The sequence below is a fragment of the Oncorhynchus gorbuscha genome, linkage group LG16 (assembly GCF_021184085.1).
Source record: "Oncorhynchus gorbuscha isolate QuinsamMale2020 ecotype Even-year linkage group LG16, OgorEven_v1.0, whole genome shotgun sequence".
Classification (NCBI taxonomy): domain Eukaryota; kingdom Metazoa; phylum Chordata; class Actinopteri; order Salmoniformes; family Salmonidae; genus Oncorhynchus; species Oncorhynchus gorbuscha.
Window position 1 is genome coordinate 59,821,660 of NC_060188.1, and position 18,590 is coordinate 59,840,249.

The 18,590-nt window shown below is 42.7% G+C and overlaps 1 protein-coding gene and 1 non-coding gene across 3 annotated transcripts; one reads left to right on the forward strand and one right to left on the reverse strand.

The window, feature by feature from the left end:
- Positions 1-7,763: 7,763 nt before the first annotated feature.
- On the reverse strand, positions 7,764-9,227 carry LOC123998740 (cytochrome c oxidase subunit 7B, mitochondrial-like). Of its 2 annotated transcripts, none has more exons than XM_046303852.1 (3): positions 9,094-9,227; positions 8,275-8,393; positions 7,764-8,019 (listed from the first exon to the last, which is right to left on the reverse strand). In XM_046303852.1, the coding sequence occupies exons 1-3, from the start codon at positions 9,128-9,130 to the stop codon at positions 7,936-7,938; spliced, it is 240 nt and encodes a 79-aa protein (XP_046159808.1). In that variant the 5' UTR covers positions 9,131-9,227; the 3' UTR covers positions 7,764-7,935. The 2 variants fall into 2 exon arrangements, with proteins under 2 accessions (XP_046159808.1, XP_046159809.1); XM_046303853.1 differs by having other exon boundaries at positions 8,275-8,390; positions 9,094-9,219.
- A 206-nt stretch (positions 9,228-9,433) lies between these two features.
- trnal-caa lies at positions 9,434-9,544 on the forward strand. The gene is made up of 2 exons: positions 9,434-9,471; positions 9,499-9,544. It is a non-coding gene; the product is annotated as a tRNA-Leu (tRNA).
- The last annotated feature ends 9,046 nt before the right edge of the window (positions 9,545-18,590 follow it).

Here is an 18,590-nt window from a genome sequence, read left to right on the forward strand (position 1 = left end):
GCACTTCGGGTGGGCGGGACGCTACACGCCCATCCACGGTGTATTGGTCCAAAGCTAGTACGGAACTGCTGCATCAGTACTGCCATTGGGTTATGCCAGTGCCAGTCATATGAGCTGTCCTCCATTTGAAACTCAATGTAACGGGAAACGGCGTGTGACGAAAGTCACGTAACGTTTTGCTTGAAGACTATTTTTATTATTTAAAAATAAAATACAATACAAATCATTGTAATGCAATTAAAAAATATACAATATAGAAAAACAAAGAGTATGCAAACATTGCTAACAGCCAGGGGAATAAAACAATACATTATATGAATACCTTGTAAAAAGTACAAACATTTACATTTTGTGTTGTTTTTTGTTATGAGAAGAAATTGTTTACATATTGCTGAATTTAATTCTCAAAAATAATAGAGGTTTATTGCTAAAATGTAATTTATGAATATGGAATTTAGCAAAAATAACAATGAAGTTTAAGAAGAAGAAAGGCTTTGCATAGTCTTTGCTATATTTTGTAAAACCGAATATCACATTTTCAAGTAGAAGGACAAAATTAGCATGTATATAATCAACAGATATTTTGTCACAGCTTCTTGTTACTTTGTTAGTACTTACTCGCCGCACAAAGTAGCTTATGACTTTTTTAAACGTATAATAGCTAATAAAGTCAGACACTACTTCTATACGAGAAATACCAAAATAAATGTAAAACAGCCTGCGGATGTTCTTTACAGAATATACAATAAATAATATATTTTTCAAACGTTTTAAGATAATGTTTAGTGGGTTAGCACTTGTGGATTAATGTATATGAAAGTTATTTAATCGTATTAGTTCAAAGAAACTTCTGAGAAAGAGACCAGACATTTTTCCAATTCATATTTATTAAAATGCCATTCCAAAAAGATATGACATATGGGACTTAAAACAACATCCCATTGAAATAAGGCATTCTGCTCGAAGTGGCGCTTTCCAGACAACTGAGGTTCTGGAACAGACTTTGAGATACGTTTCCTCCGGTTTGGTTGGTGTGGTTTGAAGCAACCAGTGACGTGTTTAAATGGTAGCGCCAATGCTAACAGCGTTCCCTATCTGGTCGTTCTATACAGCACCGGTTCCGTTCCAAAATGTACTAACGCAGCACAGGGTGTCATGTAAAATCTTTCCCAATCGTCCTGGTTGTGACGTCATGTTGTGAAATTCCTCACAGCGTGAAGATTTTACCAGTTCAATAATTGCACGCGCGTCTCTTCAATGGCTAAGCTCGTGCAGATGTCTCTCTCACCCTTAAAAACAGTTCTGTGGGCGCGTGCATTTGCTACATCTGCCAATACGGACACGCGCATCAGTGGGTTGATGTAAGATGTTTTGCGATTGCAAAGACTTGGCTCTAGTTTTTCGATTGACAGCCGTCTTGAACAAATATGCATCTCAAACAGAACATGGGAACATCCCTGAAGGAAACTATCTACTAGGTAAGTGCTAACTTACGTCACAAGTCATCACAAGCTGACGTTAGTTTCATCTTACTGTTAAGGGGTCTGCTTCTTGTTACTTTGTTAGTACTTACTCTTAGCTTAAAGTAGCCCCATGGCTTTTTGACTTATAATAGCTAATAAAGTCAGACACTACTTTTATGATATAATGGCTGTCCGCAAACCAACGTTAAAGGTGCATGCCGCCACCTACTGTGCAGGAGTGTGTGGTCAATCACTATTTACAACATTTCTAAACCCTCCTACCTAACTCAGTACTTCTGAGAAAATAAAAAACAGCCCTACTAACTTCTAATACACCGTCCCCCAAATTCCCTCCAATCTCAATGACCCTACACTTCAATCTTTCCCTCTCTTCAAAAATAAAACAGCACATGCTCCAACGTTTCATCGACCATACACAAACCAGTCACATGCTTGGTAACCAGATATAATGATGAGTTCAATGTCCGCAATCGGACAAACATCACCTATTCCTTCCTAATCTGACCTTTGAATCTTGGTCCACCGACCTTTCTTTGGAGGGCATATAAACTCAGCAACAAAAAAAAAACCATCCCTTTTTCAGGACCCCGTCTTTCAAAGATAATTCATAAAAATCCAAATAACTTCATGGATCTTCATTGTACAGGGTTTAAACACCATTCTCCATGCTTGTTCAATGAACCATAAACAATTTATGAACATGCACCTATGGAACGGCCGTTAAGACACCAATAGCTTACAGACGGTAGGCAATTAAGGTCACAGTTATGAAGACTTAGGACACTAAAGAGGCCTTTCTACTGACTCTGAAAAACACCAAAAGAAAGATGCCCAGGGTCCCTGCTCATCTGTGTGAACGTGCCTTTGGAATACTGCAAGGAGGCATGAGAACTGCAGATGTAGCCAGGGCAATAAATTGCAATGTCTGTACTGTGAGACGCCTAAGGTAGCGCTACAGCGAGACAGGACGGATAGCTGATTGTCCTCGCAGTGGCAGACCATGTGTAACAACACCTGCACAGTACAGGTACAACATCCGAACATCACACCTGCTGGACAGGTACAGGATGGCAACAACTGCCCGAGTTACACAAGGAATGCACAATCCCTCCATCAGTGCTCAGACTGTCCGCAATAGGCTGAGAGAGGCTGGACTGAGGGCTTGTAGGCCTATTGTAAGGCAGGTCCTCACCAGACAACACCGGCAACAACGTCACCTATGGGCACAAACCCACCGTCGCTGGACCAAGACAGGACTGGCAAAAATACTCTTCACTGACGAGTCGCGGTTTTGTCTCACCAGGGGTGAGGGTCGGATTCGCTTCTATCGTCGAAGGAATAAGCGTCTCACCGAGGCCTGTACTCTGGAGCGGGATCGATTTGGAGGTGGAGGGTCAGAGCATCATCGGACTGAGCTTGTTGTCATTACAGGCAATCTCAACGCTGCACGTTACAGGGAAGACATCCTCCTCCCTCATGTGGTACCTTTCCTGCAGGCTCATCCTAACATGACCCTCCAGCATGACAATGCCACCAGCCATATGGCTCGTGATTTCCCGCAAGACAGGAATGTCAGTGTTCTGCCATGGCCAGCGAAGAGCCCGGATCCCAATCCCATTGAGCACGTCTGGGACCTGTTGAATCGGAGGGTGAGGGCTAGGACCATTCAACCCAGAAATGTCTGGGAACTCGCAGGTGCCTTGGTGGAAGAGTGGGGTAACATCTCACAACAAGAACTGGCAAATCTGGTGCAGTCCATGAGGAGATGCACTGCAGTACTTACTACAGTCATTGGCAGCAGAGAACTGGAAGGAGTGGCAGCCAAAGGAGGAATTGGCTTTGGAATGCCCAGGGAAATATACCTGAAATATACCTGCTGGAGCCTGTGATAGGGGTGGGTGCTGCTATGGTGACCAGTGAGGTGAGATAGGGCGGGGCTTTACCTAGCAAAGACGAAAAGATGACCTGGAGCCAGTGGGTTTGGCGATGAATATGAAGCGAGGGCCAGCCAACGAGAGCGTACAGGTCGCAGTGGTGGGTTGTATATGGAGCGTTGGTGACAAAAACGAATGGCACTGTGATAGACTGCATCCAATTTGCTGAGTAGAGTGTTGGAGGCTATTTTGTAAATGACATCGCCCAAGTAAAGGATAGTCAGTTTTACAAGGGTATGTTTGGCAGCATGAGTGACTGATGCTTTGTTGCGAAACAGGAAGCCGATTCTAGATTTAATTTTGGATTGGAGATGCATAATGTGAGTCTGGAAGGAGAGTTTACAGTCTAACCCAGACACCTGTGTATTTGTAGTTGTCCACATATTCTAAGTCAGAACCGTTCAGAGTAGTGATGCGATCGGTTGAAGAGCATGCATTTAGTTTTACTTGCATTTAAGAGCAGTTGGCCACGGAAGGAGAGTTGTATGGCATTGAAGCTCGTCTAGAGGTTAGTGAACAGTGTCCAAAGAAGGGCCAGAAGTATACAGAATGGTGTTGTCTGCGTAGATGTGGATCAGAGAATCACCAGCAGCAAGAGCGACATCATTGATGTATACAGAATTGAACCCTGTGGCACCCCCATAGAGACTTCCAGAGGTCCAGACAACAGGCCCGCCGATTTGACACACTGAACTCTGTCTCAGAAGTAGTTGGTGAACCAGGCGTGGCAGTCATCTGAGAAACCAAGGCTGTCGAGTCTGCCGATAAGAATGTGGTGATTGACAAGAGTAGAAAGCCTTGGCCAGGTTGATGAATACGGCTGCAAAGTATTGTCTTTTATCGATGGCGGATATGATATCGTTTAGGACCTTGAGCATGACTGAGGTGCACCCATGACCAGCTTGGAAACCAGATTGCATAGCAGAGAAGGTACAGAGAAGGCAAAGCTCCACAGTGGAGATTGGAGTATCTGTCCATAGGACCACTTTAAGCTATACACTTCACAGAGTTGGGCTTTACGGAAGAGTGTTAAAAAAAAAAAAAAAAAATCCTTAAAGAAAAAAATCTGCAAACATTTGGTGTTCGCCAAAAGGCATGTGGGAGACTCCCCAAACATATGTAAGAAGGTACTCTGGTCAAATCTGACTAAAATTGAGCTTTTTGGCCATCAAGGAAAACGCCATGTCTGGCATAAACCCAACACCTCTCATCACCCTGAGAACACCACCACCATGCTGTGGGGATGTTTTTCCATCGGCCGGGACTGGGAAACTGGTCAGAATTTAAGGATGGCGCTAAATACAGGGAAATTATTGAGGGAAACCTGTTTCAGTCTTCCAGAGATTTGAGACTGGGACAGACATTCCCCTTCCAGCACCTCCCTAAGCATACTGCTAAAGCAACACTCGAGTGGATTAAGGGGAAACATTAAAATGTCTTGGAATGGCCTAGTCAGAGCCCAGAATCTAATTGTGTGTGTGTATGGGGGTGGGGGGGGTAGTATTTATGCACTCCCAAGTTCTGTTTTTAATGTTCTCATTTCTTGTTCGTTTCACAATAAAAAACATTTTTCATCAACAAAGCAGTAGGCATAATGTGTAAATCAAATGATTACAAGCCCCCCCCCCCAAAAAAAAATCTATTTTAATTCCTGGTTGTAAGGCAACTAGATGGGATGAATGCCAAGGGGTGTGAATTATTTTGCAAGCCACTGTATAGGGAAGCCCCAATAGCCAAAATACAACTAATAGCACTGCCTTGGGGGAATACCATTGTCAACTCCATAGGCATCACATAAAATAAATCCTACTTTAACTTGAAGAGCATTTTAAATGAGGCCAAAACCCAGTTATCTCCCACCAATACAACATTGCAGCAACACATGGCAACAGCACATGGTAGCAGCCCAAAACCCGGTACAAACATTACTGTGGAGACAACAGCACAAAGGTAGAGACAAACAAATCAGCCACAACTGTCCATGATTGAGTCTTTGAATGAAGGGATTGAGATAAAACTGTCCAGTTTGAGTGTTTGTTGCAGCTCGTTCCAGTCGCTAGCTGCAGCGAACTGAAAAGACGAGCGACCCAGGGATCTTTGTGCTTTCAGCACATTTAACAGAATGTGACTGGCAGAACAGGTGTTGTATGTGGAGGATGAGGGCTGCAATAGATATCCCAGGGGGGAGTGAGGCCTAAGAGGGTTTTATAAATAAGCATCAAGCAGTGGGTCTTGCGACAGGTCTACAGAGTAGTATAGAGTGCAGTTGGCCTGACAATGGTATTCCTCAAGGAGCATTGGTGGCAAATTTGATGGCCGAATGGAAAAGAACATCAAGCTGCTTGAGAGCACCCTTACCTGCCGACCTATAAATTACGTTGTCATAATCTAGCATGGGTATGCTGGTCATCTGAATCAGGGTTAGTTTGGCAGCTAGGGTGAAAAAAAAAGAGTGATGATAAAGGAAACCAAGTCTAGATTTAACCCTAGCCTGCAGCTTTGATATGTGCTGAGAGAATGAGTGTGTACCGTCTAGCCATACCACCAAGTACTTGTGTGAGGTGACTACCTCAAGCTCTAAACCTTCAGAGGTAGTAATCACAACTGTGGGGAGAGCGGCATTCTTCTTACCAAACCACATGACCTGTGGGACAGTTGGAGATTGAATTTGAATATTTAAACAATGTTGCAGATATCAGAGAGACAGTTGTTGAAAACGCTGTTGAAATCTAAATGTTAGTCTTCAAGAAATGTGAGAATGTCTAGATGCTTTTTAGTGGAGATCAAGATAACTTCCCTGCCTGGGTTGACAGTGGATTGCGCAATCGGATAGAACAGAGTAAATAGGCATTTTACCGTCAGATTTAGCAGGTGGTAATTTGTGGAATAGACATCGGCTGGAATGCGTTTTTTTAACCAATTAGCTTTAAGGATTAGACCCACCCACTGTATAAACAAAGTTCACATACTGCACATTTTATACAGTTATGTAGTGAGCATAGAGCTATACTAGACTGAGCAGTGGCTATACAATTGATATAGCCTACAGTGGATGTAGAAATGTACAGTATCAGAATAAATAGATCTAAATGCAGAAAGATGAGCAGAGTGCAAGTGCAGTTATTTTGTGTACAGTTAAGAGATGGCTTGATTTGCAAAAGAATGCATAGTCCTATAGTCTGTGCCACATTGCTGTTTGAGGGCCACAGCACGGAGACTGTTCAGGTGGTAGGTTTAGGTCATAACTGACCTGAACCGCCTGCCAGAGGTTCAGCAAAAATCTTTCCTGCATGCTTCCATGTCCTGGAGTCGTGCAGTACCGCGATGGAGGCAGCCGATGCACTCTGGCCACCAATGCATGCCTACACACAATTTTCACCAGTTTTGCTATACGATAATTAACTGTACAAACATTTAAAACGAACAGGGTCGCATCCATAGATACAGAACAAAGACGGAACAACTCTGGCCACCGAACCAATAAAATGAGCGACCAGCCACATTGGGCAGCAATCCTAGATTTGTTTCGGGATAATCTTGTGGAAGGATTAAATTCAAAGCAGTAAAGAAAATATCAATCATTATTTAAATATGTTGCTAACTCGTTGTAGAAAAGTGATTATGCCCTCAAAACTGGTGTTTGTGCCAATATCCTCCAAACACCGGCTTCTCGGCATTATCACTTAAGTTAATGCAGTCTGCATAGTCTCTAATCTCTAGCAGCACCATATTACCTAATAATTCTGAGTGTGTGTAAATGTACTTTGAATAAAGGTGATTCTGATGAGTGAGGATTGCCTGGCTATACATCTCATGGCTGTATCTGTATCAGACATGGGGTGAAAACAGTCACCGAGCAACAGCACCCTCAGTTACATATTGGTCAGGCAATTATGGCATGTCAGAAATGTCTCCTCCGACACATGGTGCGCCTGGCTTCCGGGTTAAGATGTGTCAAGAAGCAGTGTGGCTGGGCTTCGGAGGACGCAGGGCTCTCATCACATCGCTTCAACTCCCATAAGGACTCGGGAGATGCGAAGGTCAAGACTAACTACCAATTGGATACCACAAAATTGGGGAGAAAGGGGGTGGGGAAAAAGTCAGTAGTGACAGGACATGCACCCAAGCCTGAACCTCAGAATTATGTAGAATGACATCCATAAATACACTGAACATTGACAAATAACATGTGAAAGTATTTTCAGATAAAGTCTAAACATTGCGCAGGTATTGTCCATAAAGTTCTTGACTCTTACTTTCCTGATTCCATTTGACAAGTGTAGACCCTTCCATGTGAAAAGGTACATGAAAGGGGACACAGTGTGCTTAAGTAAAATAATCAGTCAACGTTTTTAGTTTAAATTTAATGTATATATAGGTAATGCCAGCGCGGTAACAAGCTGAAAATGTGGGTATCCATCTGTACAACCAGAATGTTTATAGGGATATCTGGGTTAAGGGTTGTGTGGTTGACTGTGGTCTATCTCCACAGAGGAAAAGGGAGCAGCCTCAGTCCATTATTCTTCTACCTCCCTCCATGGTTTGGGTTGGACCTTGCCAACTGGAGACAGATTCCATGTGATGCCGGTTTGTGTCAGTACCTGAAAACGAGGAGACTGAGAATTACAAAACACAACTGATGTGCGTACATAGCAAGTGAATGAATACTCAAGTGAGGATTTCTGTATAAGCACTTTGTGACAACTGCTGATGTAAAAAGGGCTTTATAAATACATTTGATGTTGATGCATAGCTTTTGGGGAAGGAATAATACACACAAGACTATACAAATGTATACATTGTTCTATACCACGGGGTGTTTTACAAGAAATGTGCACTAAGAGATTAAAACGTACAAATCCCCAGACAGACACACAAAACGCGAATCCTCCGATCATCAGTCCGGTGCCATACTTCGCATGGAATTCGGGGGAGTGCGTCGAACTGAGCCTCACTTGACGGGCACCTTGTCCTGCTTTGAATATATAAAACAAAATATAGCTGCATTGTTTGCGCAGGGAAAAACATCCACACAGTGAGTGATTATCATTGTTGAGGAGGTTATGAGCCCTTGGTTATACTGTTTAACACAGGCCTAAAACAATTAACAGGGTCATGGAACGCAAATGTGCTAGCACACAGGACTTATCGTATCCAAAGAGGCGTGAGATGGAATGTCAATGTGACTTTTCCACTGACTATCACATTGTCATGTTGGATCTGTAGTATCTGACTTTCACGTATGTATTTGTACACTAAACTGGTGCAATACCCAACCTAACGCCTGGCTTTGGGGATAAGGTAACGAGAGTCTAGCTAACTAGCTAGGAAGGAAGTTGACATTGGAAATGAGTCTGATTGTTCCCCTCACTTGCATGCAAGTTAAGCTAACAATGACAAAGTTAAAGAATAAAAACAGACATGTCAAATCAAGGTAAAGTTTTTGTAAAAACATTTAAGTAAACAGCATGCCAACTAGTAGCGCTAGCTTGGCTGCTACATTCACGCAGTCAAAATTACAAGCGCTAAAGACTTGGTAACGTTAGGTAGGCTAGCGAGCTAGCTTCAGGCAGCTACTGTTAGCACAGTAACACAATAATTGCTCGTTTACAGAAATGTTCTAACGAACACAAGATGAAGGGATCAGATTTCTATAACTTTAAACGATGTCTTACCGGAGACGTTCAGCGCTGCTTTAACAAACCGAAACATGTTGGCTCGACTTGAGGTTTGTAGATACCCTTGAAGAACAAAATGGAAGAACGTTGGCGACAAATACCGGAAACTATTTAAAAAGCACTCTACGCTCATGCGCATAACTAACGCTAACTGACACGAGCGTTTTTTATTTTATTTTTTATGTCTTACTGTATGTTTTACTGTTGGTGCGTAATGCACTATGTTGTAAATAAACATTAAACCATCTATAATAATAATGCAAAAAATAATAATTCCCTGAAATTATTGCAAGCTCTAATTTTTAAATACCATTATATTCCCATTTTTCACATCAGTGTCAGGATGGCCGAGTGGTCTAAGGCGCCAGACTCAAGGATCAGCTCCTTCCGTATGAACGGGAATTCTGGTCTCCGAATGGAGGCGTGGGTTCAAATCCCACTTCTGACATATGTTTTGTTCTGTAATTACGTGATAAAATGTTTTACACACTGTAGAGAACTCGGACATTGTGATGAGTAAATACAGTGTTTTAAAATACTTAAGTAAAATACTTTAAAGTACTACTTAAGCAGCTTTTTGGGGAATCTGTACTTTACTATCTATATTTTTGACAACCTTTACCTTCACTACATTCCTTAAGAATGTAATGTACCTTTTACTCAAAACATTTTTCTTGACACCCAATGATACTTATAGTCCATTCGGAAAGTATTCAGATCCCATGACTTTTCCCACATTTTGTTACTTTTCAGCCGTATTCTATAATGAATTAAATAAATACAAAATCATCAATCTACACACAATAACCCATAATGACAAAGTGAAAACAGTTTTTTTTGTTGCAAATGTATTAAAAATAAAAAGCAGAAATACCTTATTTACATAAGTATTCAGACATTTTACTATGAGACTTGAAATTGAGCTCAGGTGCATCCTGTTTCCATTGATCATCCTTGAGATGACAACTTGATTTGAGCTGTCCACGTTTGGTAAATTAGGATAGATAAACAACAATTATTCAATATAGCAAAGTTAACAGATTTGAACAAAGATAAACGAAACGGAGAGGAAATCTGGTGGAGGTGGTTGAGCAACACTGGGCTGTGACTGGAGCAGAGATGGAAGGAAAGGTAGGGAGGTTAGGAGTTGAGGAGGATGGGATGTAGTGGTGGAGTGGAAAAAGGTGGAGGTACAGTAAGTGTAAAGGTTAAGAAAAGAAAGCCTGAGGAGCCTTTGCAGGTCTTGTCAGAGGAGAGCAGTGATGAGGGAGGGTGGGGTCGCAGTGTTTTACTAAGAGAAGTGGAGTTCAAGGTGTTGGTGAAATTTAAGAATCATGGTGGAGTCACGGCGGTGATTCTGACCACGTTGGCTAGGGATTTGGAGAGTAAAGTTGGAGAGGTTGACTGCTAAAGTTCTGCATGATGGAAGTTTGGTGGTGGTGGTGTGTATCAATGCTAAATAGTATAAGGCACTCAAACTCAAGCACTAAACTTTGAGGATCTGTTATTGCCAAGAACATTTAGGATTGGGTATATGAGTTACTTAACTCAGCAAAAAATAAATATCCTCTCACTGTCAACTGCATTTATTTTCAGCAAACTTAACATGTGTAAATATTTGTATGAACATAAGATTAAACAATTGAGACATAAAATGAACAAGTTCCACAGACATGTGACTAACAGAAATGGAATAATGTGTCCCTGAACAAAGGGGTAGTCAAAATCAAAGGAACAGTCCGTATCTGGTGTGGCCACCAGCTGCATTAAGTACTGCACCTCTTCATCATGGACTGCACCAGATTTGCCCGTTCTTGCTGTGAGATGTTACCCCAGTCTTCCACGAAGTTCCCGGACATTTCTGGAGGGAATGGCCCTAGCCCTCACCCTCCGATTCAACAGTTCCCAGACGTGCTCAATGGGATTGAGACCCGGGCTCTTCGCTGGCCATAGCAGAACACTGACATTCCTGTCTTGCAGGAAATCACACACAGAATGAGCAGTATGGCTGGTGGTATTGTCATGCTGGAGGGTCTTGTCAGGATGAGCCTGCAGGAAGGGTACCACATGAGGGAGGAGGATGTCTTCCCTGTAACGCACAACGTTGAGATATCCTGCAATAACAACAAGCTCAGTCCGATGACGCTGTGACACACTGCCCCAGACCATGACGGACCCTCCAAATCGATCCATCTCCAGAATACAGGCCTCAGTGTAATGCTCATTCCTTCGACGATAAACACGAATCTGACCATCACCCCTGGTGAGACAAAACGGCGACTCGTCAGTGAAGAGCACTTTTTGCCAGTCCTGTCTGGTCCAGCAACGGGGGTTTTGTGCCCATAGGCGACGTTGTTTCCGGTGACGTCTGGTGAGGACCTGCCTTACAACAGGCCTACAAGCACTCAGCCCAGCCTCTCTCAGCCTATTGTGGACAGTCTGAGCACTGATGGAGGGATTGTGCGTTCCTGGTGCGTTGAGCGTTCCTTCACGCAGATGAGCAGCGATCCTGGGCATCTTTCTTTTGGAGGTTTTCAGAGTCAGTAGAAAGGCCTCTTTAGTATCCTAAGTTTTAATAACTGTGACCTTAATTGCCTACTGTCTGTAAGCTGTTAGTGTCTTAATGACTGTCCACAGACTCATGTTCATTAATTGCTTATGGGTCATTGAACAAGCATGGGAAATGGTGTTTAAACCCTTTACAATGAAGATCTGTCTTGTCATTTGGATTTTTACAAATTATGTTTGAAAGACAGGGTCCTGAAAAGGGATGTTTCTTTTTTTGCTGAGTTTGTGCAAGCATATGTTCCGAAACCATTGAATTACTATAAATGTTTGCCCAAAGGTTTGGGCATGTGGTGTGTAAAGACAAAAGGAGATGAACGAAGTGTGGGGGAGAACATGTATGTGGAGATGGGGTTCAGTTAAAGTACTGTAACTGTGGTGGCACCCATAGTGTAGTGTATGGGGGTTGTTCAGTGATGAAAAGACAGATTGAAGTGCAGCAGGTGAGGAGTGAGCGTAACATCTCGTATGCAGAAGCAATGAAGGTAGTTCACACAGAAACAATCGAGGCACCTAGAAGAGCAGGTATTCCAGGGCAGATTGAGATGCAGGTTGGGTGTGATGGAGGGAGCAGAATGGGGGAGAACACAAGACTAGACATGAGGAAGTGTGTTACATTTGTGACATCAGCAATCAATTGCACAGAAATTACAATCGAGGACTAAGAAGATAAAGATATCTTGAGATTACAGGACTGACATGGGAAAATGTACAGGATGACCCCAATAAGATTGAGAATCAGTCCAGCCTGTGACGTGGTGAGGTTGGGCGCAGAGAAGAAACCAGATGAGAGAAGAGACCAGATGAGTAATCAGTGGTTAAGGATTAACATAATACTTTACTGAGAAACAGTAGCCGCAGGATCACAGTGCACTTGAAAAACAACAAACACTAAGTATTGACAAACATACTCAGGAAATGACCGCACATGGTAAATAATTCAAACTTCTTCAAAGAGCAACAGAAAACACACCACTTTTAACAGGGAAATCATAATGAGTATATAGGACACACCTAAGTGCCGTTAATGTCTCTAGGACGGTCTCTGACACCCTCTGGTGACAGGTGGAACCATGACACAGTCAGGAAACATGTATTGATTAATTTGCATTATGGTGTTAATCCTTTAATGGCATGCCAGACGTTTGATGGCTAATGGGCAAGAGTTCAAGCAGTTTCTTGAGGAGTTACCAGCCAAACCTGATGTGATGTGTCTCCAGGAGACATGGCTAAAACCTACTCTAGATTTTGTATTACTAAGTTATGTTGCAGTACGTAGAGATAGGGTGGCAACGTGAGGAGGAGGGTGTGCTACCTTTATAAAGCGGGAGATCCCATATAGGTGTGTGGGAGAGGGTGTGGAGCAGGAGTATGTTGTGGTAGAGGTGTGGTTGCCAGGGGGGAATATGGTAATAGTGAACCTTTACAACTTGTGTAAGAGACTAGATTTTCTGGACCTTGGGAATGTAGAAGGTCAAGATAGGAGACGGGTAATGCAGTGTGGGGATTTTAATGCTCATAGTACAGGGTCACGGACTGATGTAAATGGACAAGTGTTTGAGGAACTACTGGATGAGAAAGGGCTTGTGAGTCTTAATGACGGCCGGGGAACCAGGATTGACCCGATAACTGGAAATGAATCTGCTCTGGATCTTACTCTGATCTCAAGTTCAATGGCAGGCGGATGTAGATTCCTGCAATACCTCCCAACTACAGAGGGTAGTGATCACTATCCTATCATTTGTACTGTAGGAATGAGGGTGGAGGTTTCAGTAGGAAATGGATTGAGGAGATGGATCTTTGGGAAAGCGGAGTGGCGTCAGTTTCAGGAGTTGAGTGAACAGGAGCTGTCTCAGGTCAATGATGGAATAAGGTGATTCCTATGGGTACAGGGGAGAAAGAGTAACGCAGTCCCATGGTGAAGAGTGTAGGAACAGGGCTTTCAGAATGTTGAAAAGGTCCCATAATTACCAGCACCTGATTCAATATAAACAAGCACAAGCAGTATTAAGGAGGATCATTAGGACAGCTAAGAGGGAGTGTGGGCGCCGATTCTGTGGAAACATCGGCAGGACCACTCCTGCGGGAGAAGTATGGGGGATTATTAAGAGGATGTGTGGGGTCAGAAGAGATTGGGATCTCCCTGTGCTGAAAAATTGGAAGATTGTTGCAGTGAGAGATACTGAGAAGGCAGCGATGTTAGCCCAGGCATTTGTGAAGGTGCACAGCTCAAATAATCTGACAGAAGAGGGGCAACGTGGGAGAGATGGGTCAGAGGAGAACATCCGTGGGTTGTGGATCAGAAAGAGATGGTGGGGGATACATTGAACGGCCCTTTTACGTTGGCTGAGATGAAGAGAGCATTAGCTAAAGCTGGGGTAACATCTCCTCGGGAAGGATGAGATGTGTTACATCATGATGGCTCATCTCAGTGACATTGCAATGGGGAAAGTATTGGGCCTTTTCAATAAGGGTTGGCAGGAAGGGAAACTGCCTGGAAGTTGGAAGCAGGCGGTAGAGGTACCAATACATAAACCTGGGAAAAAACCAATACTCCTTCAAGCTGTAGGCCGATAGTGTTGACATCTCACGTATGTAAACTTATGGAAAGGATGATAATGGAAAGGCTGACTTACTTTCTGGAGAGGAGAGGACTAATGTCACCTGATCAAAGTGGGTTCAGGAAAGGCAGGGGAATGATGGATCCTGTACTGTAACTTGAGTCAGTCATACGTAAGGCACACGCAAATAAGGTGGTGGTGGTAGCCGTTTTCTTTCATGTAGAGAAGGCTTATGATATGATGTGGAAGGAAGGCCTCCCTATCAAGCTGGATAACATGGGGGTTGGAGGAAGGGTTTTAACTGGATAAAGGATTTTCTTTTTGGTCGATCAATACAAGAGAGGGTGGGGGGGCTCTATGTCAGAAGGCTATGAGGTATATAATGGTACCCCCGAAGGAGGTGTCATTAGTCCTTTGTTGTTCTCCATTATGAGTGACAATGTATTCTCTCAGGTGAGACCTGATATTGGGAGGTCATTGTTTGTGGATGATGGAGCGCTGTGGAAGAGCGGGAGAAATATTACCCATACAGCCATAAGAGTTCAAGAAGTGATTCGTGAAGTTGAGCAGTGGTCCCTCAGGTGGGGCTTAAATGTTTTCAGTTGAGAAAACACAGATTGTGTTTTTTTTCTAGAAGGAAGGTTGGGGAGGAAATATACTTGAAGTTGTATGGAAGGAATCAGGAGAGGGTGGGATTGTTTAGGTTCCTGGGGGTCAGGTTTGACACTCGAATGACATGGGAGGAGCATATTAACAGAGTAGTTCTCAATAGAAATAAAATATTGAATGTGATGCGTTGCTTGTCAAGAATGGAGTGGGGATTGAAAATTATATTATATATATATATATATATATTAGCGCTGTTAAGGTCATCAATGGATTCTGGAAGTATAGCAGATGGATCAGCTGCTCAGACATCTTTGAAAAAGCTTGATGTTATCCAGTCCAAGCCCTAAGAATATGTTTTGGAGCACTCATGGCCTCCCCGGTGGCAGTGATGCAGGTAGACATAAGGTTACACATCCTACAAAACAGGTACTCCTAGAGTGTTGGGAACATGAACAAAATCTGAATACAAGCTTTCAGTAGGCAATTGTGTGGCGAGAGAGATGGGGTTGTTTGGGAGGGAGTTTAGTCCCTCTATGGTTCTTCCTGCTATTCCACCTTGGTTTCTCCCTCAGCCAGTGATAGAGGTGAGGCCAGACATGGTAGCATCTGTTCTGACTCCTGTGCAGCACTAATGAGCTTAAATGCATGTGTCTCAGAGCAGACAGGATGTATTGTATGAGGTTTTCCAGTGCTTTCATAGGGTGAAACAGATAGGGTTTTTTGTCATGTTCCTCTGAGTACCAGCTCATGTGAGAGTAAAGGGGAATGAGGAGGTGGATGTGATCGCCAAGCAGGCTATTAAACATCCTAATGTTGAGATGGAATTGTCAATCAGTAAAGCAGAGGCCAAGGGATTAATAATAACAGTGGTTAAAAATAAGTGGCAAGAGTTGTGGAACAGGGAGAGTAAGGGAAATACCTGTATAAGAGCCAGGAAAATGTGGGGGCAGGGAGGTCCTCAGGCTGAGAGAGAAGGGAGGAAAGGGTATTCACAAGGCTGAGACTGGGACACACAAAGCTTAATTCTACATTGAAAGTGGTGGGGAAACATCTGACTGGGAGGTGTGATCTGTGATCATTGTCAGTAGGAGATGGAGACAGTTTAGAATATTCTACTTCAGTCCCAGAAATATGTGAGAGAAAGGGAGCGATTGTTATTAGATTTGAGGAGTAATGGGGTTGAAGAGCCAGGATTAAGTGAACTGCTGGGGAAATCTTCAGGGGATGTAGTATTTAATTATGGAGACCTTCACTGTCTCTGGTCCACACTCCAGTCCAGTTGGTGGCGGTAATGCACCTTAACGTTGGTTGCCAACCAATATATAAAATCCACAAGAAGTTTATGTTAGAGTAAAAACCAAGCCATTAGGTTGAAGGAATTGTGTCGAGGCACAGATCTGGGGAAGGGTACCAAAAAATGTCTGCAGCTTTGAAGGTCCCCAAGAACACAGTGGCCTCTATCGTTCTTAAATGGACGAAGTTTGGAACCACCAAGACTCGTCCTATAGCTGGCCACTCGGCCAAACTGAGCAATTGGGGGAGAAGGGCCTTAGTCGGGGAGGTGACCAAGAACCCAATGGTCACTCTGACAGAGCTCCAGAGTTCCTCTGTGGAAATGGGATAAACTTCCAGGACAACTATCTCTGCAAAACTCCATCAATCTCAATCAGGCCTTTATGGTAGTGGCCAGATGGAAGCCTCTCCTAATTAAAAGGCACATGACAGCCCCCTTGGGAGTCAGAACATGAGAAACAAGATTGTCTGGTCTGATGAAACCAAGATGGAACTCCTTACGGTGAAGCATGGTGGTGACAGCATCATGCTGTGTGGATGTTTTTCAGCCGCAGGGACTGGGAGATTAGTTAGGATTGAAGGAAAGATGAGTGCAGCAAAGTACAGAGAGATCCTTGATGAAAACCTGCTCCAGAGCACTCAGGACATCAGACTGGAGATCAAACATGATCGAACATCTCTGGAGAGACCTGAAAATAGTTGTGCAGCTACGCTCCCCGTCCAACCTGACACAGCTTGAGAGGATTTGCAGAGAATAATGGGAGAAGCTCCCCAAATACAGGTGTGCCAAGCTTGTAGCGTCATACCCAAGAAGACTTGAGGCTGTAATCGCTGCAAAAGGTGCTTCAACAAAGTACTGAGTCAAGATTCTAAATACTTATGTAAATGTGATATTTTTTTATACATATGCTTAAATGTCAAAATGTGTTTTTGCTTTGTCATTATGGGATATTGTGTGCAGATTGAGAGGGAAAATCAATTTCAGAACAAGGTTGTAACGTAACAAAATGTGGAAAAAGTCAAGGGGTCTGAATACTTTCCGAATGCACTGTAAATATATTTAAAACCAAACACTTTTCGACTTTTACTCAAGTAGTATTGTCACGCCTTGGTCATTGTATTTTGAGTTTTTGTTATATGTTTGGGTAGGCCAGGGTGTGACATGGGTTTATATGTTGTTTTCGTATTGGGGTTTGTATTATTTGGGATCGCGGCTGATTAGGGGTGTTGTATAGGCTTGGCTGCCTGAGGCGATTCTCAATCAGAGTCAGGTGATTCTCGTTGTCTCTGATTGGGAACCGTATTTAGGGAGCCATAGTTTCGCTTTGTATTTCGTGGGTGATTGTTCCTGTCTCTGTGTAGTGCTCACCAGATAGGCTGTAATAGTTTCACATTCCGTTTGTTGTTTTCGTCTTTCAGTTATTTCATGTACCGCATTTTCATTCATTAAAGTCATGAGTAACCAACACGCTGCATTTCGGTCCGACTCTCTTCTTTCAACAGACGAACGCCGTTACAAGTATTTTTCTGGATGATATTCACTTTTACTTTAGTAATTTCCTATGAAAGGTATCTTCACTTTTACTCAAGTATGACAATTGGAAATTACTTTCTTCACCACTGAGTAAATACTGTTCAGAATTATAGACTAAAAAAACACCTATTATTTCAGGTGGGCTCCATGCACACAATCATGCCCATCAGCAATCCAGAGCTTTGTCACTAGTGTGTCCTGAATATATCATGCTCAGACCCAACATTCATAAACACACATCAACAAAATACACTGATAAACACCATACACAGGTTGATTAAACATTTGGGTAGATTTATTTATCATATCAAAATATCAGTGTCATGATCACACAAACTAGGACATTCCTTTGTAATGCATTTTGTAGAGTGTTTCCTGTGTTTACCAGTATTTGAGTCCAGATTCTGGCCAATTCCAGGGAGTATTTGCCATGGCATACATAATTGGTACAGGAAGCACCTTAGTTCACTCAACATTTTTTATATTTTGTGCTACAGTATGAACATCCTAAAACATACTTCATCCAGTGCAAGCCCTACACTAGCAGTGTGTGGAATTATCAGACCAATTGTGTTATTATTACAAAGTTATGCTGAAAGTGAATGCTAGAGTGAGTATATCAAGCATGATCTTCTCTAACACATATGAGAAACTAACTGTAGCTCAGTTGGTAGAGCATGGCGCTTGTAACGCCAGGGTAGTGGGTTCAATCCCCGGGACCACCCATACGTAGAATGTATGCACACATGACTGTAAGTTTAAAAGCGTCTGCTAAATGGCATATATTATTATTATATTATATATTATTATTATATTATATTATTATAGTCAGACCGAGTATGTGATATTTAGCTATGCTTAGTGATGGATAACTCAGATTTTTTTATAGATACTCTAACACCAGAGACAAAAAACAAACAAAATATTTCTGA

Bases quoted from the DNA above. Each gene is read 5' to 3' on its own strand.
- LOC123998740 (XM_046303852.1), bottom strand. From the start codon at position 9,130: ATGTTTCGGTTTGTTAAAGCAGCGCTGAACGTCTCCG. The intron at 8,394-9,093 runs GTAAGACATCGT...ATATATTCAAAG, and splicing joins AGCAGCGCTGAACGTCTCCG to CAGGACAAGGTGCCCGTCAA. The intron at 8,020-8,274 runs GTACGTTTTAAT...CCTCGTTTTCAG, and splicing joins GTGTGTCTGTCTGGGGATTT to GTACTGACACAAACCGGCAT.